Source organism: Brachyhypopomus gauderio, chromosome 12 (assembly GCF_052324685.1).
Source record: "Brachyhypopomus gauderio isolate BG-103 chromosome 12, BGAUD_0.2, whole genome shotgun sequence".
Lineage (NCBI taxonomy): Eukaryota > Metazoa > Chordata > Actinopteri > Gymnotiformes > Hypopomidae > Brachyhypopomus > Brachyhypopomus gauderio.
Genome location: NC_135222.1, coordinates 1605624 through 1613268, shown reverse-complemented (window position 1 = coordinate 1613268; position 7645 = coordinate 1605624). Strand labels below are relative to the sequence as shown.

The 7645-nt window shown below is 45.6% G+C and overlaps 1 protein-coding gene across 2 annotated transcripts in view; it reads right to left on the bottom strand.

Annotated features, from left to right (window-relative positions):
* Positions 1-252: 252 nt before the first annotated feature.
* The window catches only part of dennd1b (DENN/MADD domain containing 1B), a 75154-nt gene continuing 67761 nt past the window's right edge, over positions 253-7645 (bottom strand). For both annotated transcript variants that reach the window (XM_077024311.1, XM_077024312.1), the window contains 3 exons: positions 5842-5924; positions 5210-5426; positions 253-5069 (listed from right to left, as the gene is read on the bottom strand). In XM_077024311.1, the coding sequence (XP_076880426.1) occupies positions 4425-5069; positions 5210-5426; positions 5842-5924 (945 nt within the window). In that variant the 3' untranslated portion in view covers positions 253-4424. The remainder of the gene's footprint in view (positions 5070-5209; positions 5427-5841; positions 5925-7645) is intronic.

Here is a 7645-nt window from a genome sequence, read left to right as displayed (position 1 = left end):
AAAAAACAAACAAACAAGTGTTTACATTGTTGAGTTCAGATATACGTGGCCAAACCACTGCTTCACGTTAGACTAGAACAATCTCAGTGTAGCGCTTTATGTCAGTTTGTTACCACATTTTGGGTTAATTGCCCCAGTTCTTCTCCTTATACAAGTCCAAGAGGCGACGGACACATTAAATTTTTTAAAAGGTCAATTCAAGGTGACATCAAACTGGCTTATGTGCAGGAGGCATAAAGAATTACAACCGCATGAAAGTTGCATAAACATCTAGAATTTATTCTGTTCACAGTGAATATAGTTGAACAAGTGGTTCCTGAATTAACAGTGTCAGATTAGCATACACTGTGCTTTGAACACTGTTACTTCAATAGAAGACATGCAACTACATCTGGAGGTACTTAGGACCAAAAGTCAAAAGGATACACTTCTGCGATTATTGTACCTGACACATCAAGATAGTTCTTGGTGAAATCTTTGTGCTTACCAGGCAGTGTTCATTACTGCTCTAGGAAATGTTTTTCATTTGATTAGGGATTGTACGTGCCAGTATGTTGAAACAAAAAGACATTGTTTAGTTTCAATATGTATAATTTAGAACATTCATTTTTCTTATTCGTTGCACCCAGACTCAAAGTTACAAAGTTAATTCAGCTTAAAGCCTTCTGCCATGATCAGGCTTTCTCCTCGTATCTAGACACTGAGGCACAACGCCTGGAGTGAAACGTCTGCCCTGACTGAAATACCTGGAGTCTGAACACGAGAGCGCACATACGGCCACAAAACACCATACAATGGGTACAATGTACAGAACCGTTGTTACAGCGCTGCCTAAACGCTCAAGGGCACGCACAGGTTTACACAGAATAACTCAGACGAACGATTTTGATTCCACTTTGTTTGAACATACTAAAACACATTCTGGAAAGCAACAGTTCCATTAAAATATACAATGTTGAATACCTGCACAGTAAAATCAATAAAACAATAAAGCTAAATAACAAAAAATATTATTATATATGAAATCATGAATATACTCAAAAACTTACAATACAGCAAGTTTATTGCATTAAAGATTTTTTCATGCACTTTCGTAAAGCAACTCAAGTATTGGGAAAGTAAGAACAGTAGTTAAAATCTTTCAAATTATAAGACAGCAGAAATGGATATTTTTAGTAGCACTGGACTTTACTAAACTGGCTGTACCACAGATCAAGTATTACCCATGTACTTTAAAAACTGGCTTTCTTCTGAACATGCATTTGCCAACTACCTGGTGCCCAGTAGTGTTATGACTGTGGTTGGGTAAACTTGGTAATGTATACAACCAGATTTTTGTATACTAAAATGATAAAATATACTTCTACAAGTTGCTTTATGTGACGACAACAAAAAATAAAAAATAAAAATTACATATATCAGAAAAACGAGGGGCAATTGATCAGTTGATGCATTACCACCAACATGCACTGTCTGAACCATCTCAAAAAGATGTACCTCAAATCTGAACCATCTCAAAAAGACGTACCTCAAGTCTGAACCATCTCAAAAAGACGTACCTCAAATCTGAACCATCTCAAAAAGACGTACCTAAAGTTTGACGTCACAAAAACGGAGTAAATTAAATAAATTAAAACAATTACACCAGTGTAGTAAACAAATGTTTTTTTTTGCCTTTTTAAACAAAGTGGCATGTGGTGAAATGCTTTCAGGCAGGTTTTAAATGCTTAATACTCTAAAACACAACCACAGATCCTGTGTTCATTTGATGGGTGTGGGCTTGTGGTATTACTTCCACTCTACTGACACGTTTACATTTTATCCACCTAATGTCTCATGTTCTAACCGTCATGTAAGAGCTGATTTAACACTGACATTCAACTCTACAGTGTCAGTTTAAGCTCAGCTGCATGTATTCGGTTAGATCTTTTTTTTTTAAAGGGGAGATTTAAAAATTGTTTAATACAGACATTATGTGCATGGAAAGTGAAACACTGAACTAGAGGCAAACTGCAGAAGGAAATTCAGACATGTCTGGCATAAAGTAACGCACCTACTCGGTGTTGAGAAGCACTCACTTCACGCAAGGCACACCCTTGAATTCCAACTCCAGGTCTAAGCAGATTATGCTATTGCTTTCATGACACGTATGAATGGCACAGACATGGAGAAACCTCGTATAAAAAGGTTTTCTATAAAGTTCTCTCTGGATTAACAGCTATATCAAGTTTATGACAAAACCATCTTGCTGATATTATTCAGGGAGCAGGAAAAACAAAGGTTGTACATAATATCAGCAATATCTACACTCAGCAGCGCCTTCATTAAACACCTTCCTTGTGCCAGCGCCACTGGCCACGTCATTAGGTATTAGCATTTTAGAAGGGTACGATTACAGACCATCTATAATTGGTCCATCTGTTGGCATGCTCAATTCTCAATGAAGACTACCATCTTCTTCACTGGTCAGTTTTCTGCCACAAGCCCCCTGCTGATTGGATATTATTTGGGTGGTTGAACATTCTCAACACAGCTTGTCCATGTTCACCAGGCATAGCACTAATGCTGGTCCATGTTCACCAGACACAGCACTAATTCTGGGCTTTGTCCAAGTCGTTGCTGAGCTAAGAGTAGTCTGGCACCCAGAAACATCAGTCCCTTAGTCACAAACTGTCCACCGGTCAAAGGCAAGAGGATGGCTAAGACGACTGTGCTTGCAAACAAAAAACTATACACCTGCATTGTGCTTTGATTAAACTGGCTGGTGGGTGAATATCCTATATAATTCAGAAAACACCAGTGTGATTAAGAATGAATAAAAGATCAGGAAAAACACTCTTCTGTTAATTTGCCTATTTGCTTTACACATTCATTAGCAACTTGAACTTTTTCCATTTTGAATCTTAGTACCATTCATATGTTGAGATTCAAAGCTCCTCCATAGCAGCAGTTTAGATTACAGCTAACTCTTTTAAAACTGACATATTTAGCTGCATTTACCATCTAAACTTCATGAGAGATTCATAATATTCTATTATTGCAAAGAAGAAATACATGGCCGAAACTATCCAAAACGCATTTGCATAGTTCTTCAGGGATCCATTCAAGGTCCTGCCTATATTTTGAGGAAAGTGCAAGGGAACGTTCTCGTGTATCTGTTCATGGCGTCTTCAGGCTCAGCTTTCGCCATTCAGAGAAGGAACACTACAGTGGCATTATGGGATGACCAAGCTGAGTGGTGGCAATCCAGTTTGGATGAAAAATGTCTTAAAAAAAAGAAACCGGTGTGCAGAAGGCCATTAAAATACCTGTGCAAATGGCACGTGGAATTAATCACGATCCCTAAATACCTGAAAAGAACTGGCCCAAAAGAAACAAGCAATCTGCAAAAGCGAGATGCCCCCCTCACTCGATACCTTCAGCAGTTTGGGAGTGAACAGAAAGAGGGTACTGAACTGAAATGGGATCAAAAGTACCAAAACAATCATTAAACAATGGTCACTGTTGGGGGGGGGGGGGGTTACCAAATTTGCAACCAGTTTTTAAGCACATGTCCAGCACAGTAGGGGTCATATATTTCTGAAATAGGCAAATGGGCAAAATGTTAATGAAGGTGCTGTGTCCTTGTACATTGACCTATAACTCTCAGTTATTTCAATACGTTTGCAGCCTATTCTACCACAAGGCAAGTCCAGAGTCAACATATAAATACTAATTAGACAAAAAAAAACCTGAGAATAATCTTGGAAAAAAATACCTCTAAAAATAAACATTTCATCAATTACTTACGAAGCAACGACATAGCCCACAGTAACTCTCTGAGCTACATGCATACACCTCCACAAAATTCATCATGGAGGAATAAAACTGACCCACAGTTCCAGAGGGGGCAAGCTAGCGTGTGTGCGTGTGTGTGTGTGTGTGTGTGTGTGTGTGTGTGTGTGTGTGTGTTCTCATGATCCCAGAGTGACACACACATGCAGCAGCAGAAGCAAATCAGGTTTAAGGTTTAAGGCATCTTGTTAGGCTAGAATTTGAACATTTGTAAAAATACATTAATCTGGACACTTGTTCTTAAAACAGTTACAGTGAGCAAATAATTGTGCAACTACTTTGTGTATATGTGTGTGTGTATATATATATATATATATATATTATATACATATATACACACACACACAGTTGTGAGTGAAAGAGAGAGATGAAGATAGTAGAAAACGGTAGCTTTTAAATTCACTATATTTTCCCTTTTGACATGCCTGCTTTACATGCGTTTCATACAGAACGAGGGTCTAATATTCACAATAACTTGACGGAACCCTGAAACACAAGTAGAGTGAGCGCTGAACACCCTGTAGTCTACAGTAGCTGAGCTGCGGGGGGACGGGGAGGGAGGGGTGGTGTGCCGAGACGTGTCTGCACTCTCAGCTCTCGTCCAGGCCGGTGCTGTTGTGGACTTGTGTGAGCTGCAGACTGGAGTTCACGGCCATACTGAGGCGACACACAGCCTCGATCTCCTCCAGCAAGCCTTTCTCCTGCACCCCTAGCGTCTCCTGGACGTCCTGCATACCGTCCCCGCTGCCCTCCTTCTCCCAGGGCACGAGCATCGAGCACTGCCTGCTACCCTGGCAGGCTGCTCCTCCTTGCTGGGAGCGCCCTTGGTAGTGCCTGAGGGTCTCTCTGGGGAGGACCTTCCTCCGGAGGGCCCCGCAGGTGGCCGGCCGCTGCCCGTCCGGGTTCGGCTGCGGGTCTGAGAGGCTCTCCGGCTGAGTGGGAGGCTCGGTGACCTCGCTCACCTCTGAGGCCGGGGGCTGAGGGGATGGCTCGGCGGGGGAGCTCCTCTGGGGGGGCTGGGGGGGCTCCGGGCCAGGGAGCTCCTCGCCGGGTTTGGGGAAAGGAGTCGGCAGAGAGCGAGTGCTGCCGAGGCGACGGGGTGACGGAGGGAGGTGCTTGCCGTGGACGGCGCTGTCGTCCTGCCCCGTGTTCCGGACGCTCGGTTCGTCGCCGACCACCCTGGGCACCGCGCCTTCCTGACCCGCACTGCTCCCACGCGGACACTTGGCCTTGCTCTGAAACACACACACACGGCCGAGACGGCGGTGTCCACGGTGTCATTCCCGGGTGTCCAAGATTTGGAAACCAGGTGAAAGTTTAACTAGAAGCAGCTAGGTCAAAGCAAACAGAAGAGCATAAACGGAGCGCCCCTCACCGAGGAGCTGCACTCAAGGTCCTCCATGGACCTCAAGATGTCCAGGCTCTTGGCGGCGGAGAGCTTGCCCTGCTCCACACTGGAGGTGTTCAGGGAGTCCAGAATCTCCTCCAGCAGATTCATCTGCCCCGCCTTTTCAGTCTCTGCCTCCGGCTCACATGACTCATCGCTGTCCTCTGTGTAGGACGGTAACTCACCACTGTCCTCAGAGGAGATTCTACAGTCCCCCACACACACACACACACACACACACACACACATCTTTATCTATATACATAGTAGCACCAAATCTAGCAACAAGACTTCACTGTTATCACAATGAAGTAAACAAAGATCGAGTATCTCTGGCAGGAAAACTGAAAGGGACTTTCAGTTTTATTTTATGGCATAATTCATTTGGTTAGATGAGAAATCATCCTTCACAAAACCCCTCTACCTCCTTATATCACACAGAATGCCCAAAAGTACATCCTGTTTAAGAATAGTAACAATCAGGGTAACAATGAACACTAGATGGCAGTATTGCTATGATTTAAGCTGCACTCCAGATTCGACATCCTGCTCATGACCAGCTCAGACTGCTGTATTTGTAGCAAAGTGAAACCACTGATCATTTGATTTCATGGCCTTACTTGCTGGCTGCATCCAGCTCGTCTTCCCCATCGATGACGTACTCCGGAAGGCCGATACTCATGGGGGACTTTTGACGCTCGTGCTGAAAGGCAAGAAGGGGAAATCTTAAAAGCCGAACACGACCTTGGCGGTCATGTCGGGAAGCTGAAACTAACTCGGCGTCCGAGTGCCGTGCGTGCGTTTATTTTCCGTGGGCGATGTGCGGGCTGCAGGGCTGAATGCAGGGTTTCCCACCACACCTGTGTGGAGCTTGTAACCCACGATCGAACGTGGCGAAGCAATACAGACGGCAGTTCCACGCCAGGCCCAGGGCCCGTCATTAAACGCCCTTTCCGTGGCGCCCGTATGCCTAGGCCAGCTGCCGGGGGAGCCCATAAACCGCCGTTTGCCACATTATCAAAGCCGGCCGTTAAAGTGCAGGCCGTCTACGGTGTCCGGGGGCTGGAGTGCAGAGCAGACGCTCCTCACAGACGTCTGGGCCGGCCCAACCTTGACCAAGGTGCCTCTTTTGAAGGGTATGGCCATGACCTCCGCACCCCACCACCTTGGCTACACAGGCCTTCTGAAAGGGTTAGCCACCATCCTCTCTGCAGAGCGAAAAACACAATGCAGAGAAAAGCGTGCTGGCCACTTGCTGTAGGAATAAACAGGAACACATGTGGGGGGCACTGATTGTCCCGCTTGCTGGTAGCTATAATGAAAGCGATTACAGGGGACTTTAGGACTTAAATTCCCCAAAAGGCTTTGATGGATTCCTGTGTCAGGGTCATAAATCTGGGGCGTGAGCTGTTCCGGTACGAGTTAACGTGCCGCGTGCACCTGCACACCACGGGTCCGTTCACCCAGACGCTTCGGGCAGTCTAGTCTGCAGGCTGACTGCAAAAGCATCGTCCAGGTCTGGTTTATGTGTGTTGCTATTTGCCCTCTAACCCTGTTTGGTCATTCGTTTAGGCAGCAGGGGCGTGGTGTGCAGTCAGTGTCCCCACAGCTCTATGAGTGGAAGTCTCTATTAAAACAATGTGAGTAGAGTTTAGCCATAGCCAGGGACACAGGGACACAGGGACACACCCCTCTCCACATGGCAGTGATCAGGACACACAGCTCACCGTCAGCTCTTATCCTGACCTAGCCTCACAAAACACTAAACAATAATTAGATGAAATGAATCTACACTTGTTCAAGCTCAGTTTGTGTGCACGCTCCACGTCAAAGCCGATCCACCACTGTACCGCGCCTGAAGATCAGAGCAGGGGTGTGTGTGTGTATGAGAGAGAGAGAGAGAGAGAGAGAGAGAGAGAGAGAGAGAGAGAGAGAAAGAGAGAGAGAGAGAGAGAGAGAGAGAGAGAGAGAGAGAGAGAGAGAGAGAGAGAGAGAGAGAGAGAGAAAAGCAGTTTTAGAAGTGTAGGATAAATAATATGAATTGGCCCTTTAACCTCAGTACTCCACTGATTGGGGGTAAGGGGGTTTTCTTGTAAACAGATTACACTGCCACTTTGCCTTTCATACTTTCCGTGGTTATATTAAGCGTGCAGAGAGATGCCAAGAAAATACACATGAAATAAAAAGACCGAAAACGGGTTTAAGCCATCGGGCCGAGGCCGGCCAGAAACCGTTGGTCTGGAAGGAAAGGAGGCATTGGGCTAGCCGGTCCCACCGGCCCGCTCTACAGACACACTAAATCAGCAACACCACGGCGGGCAGCTCTGGGTCAGCGTCTCCTAGCGCCCCCCGCAGGTCTTGGTGGGAAAAGAGCCGAGTCAAGACACAGCAGCACCCCGGCACACGAAGAACTCAGCTCCCCGG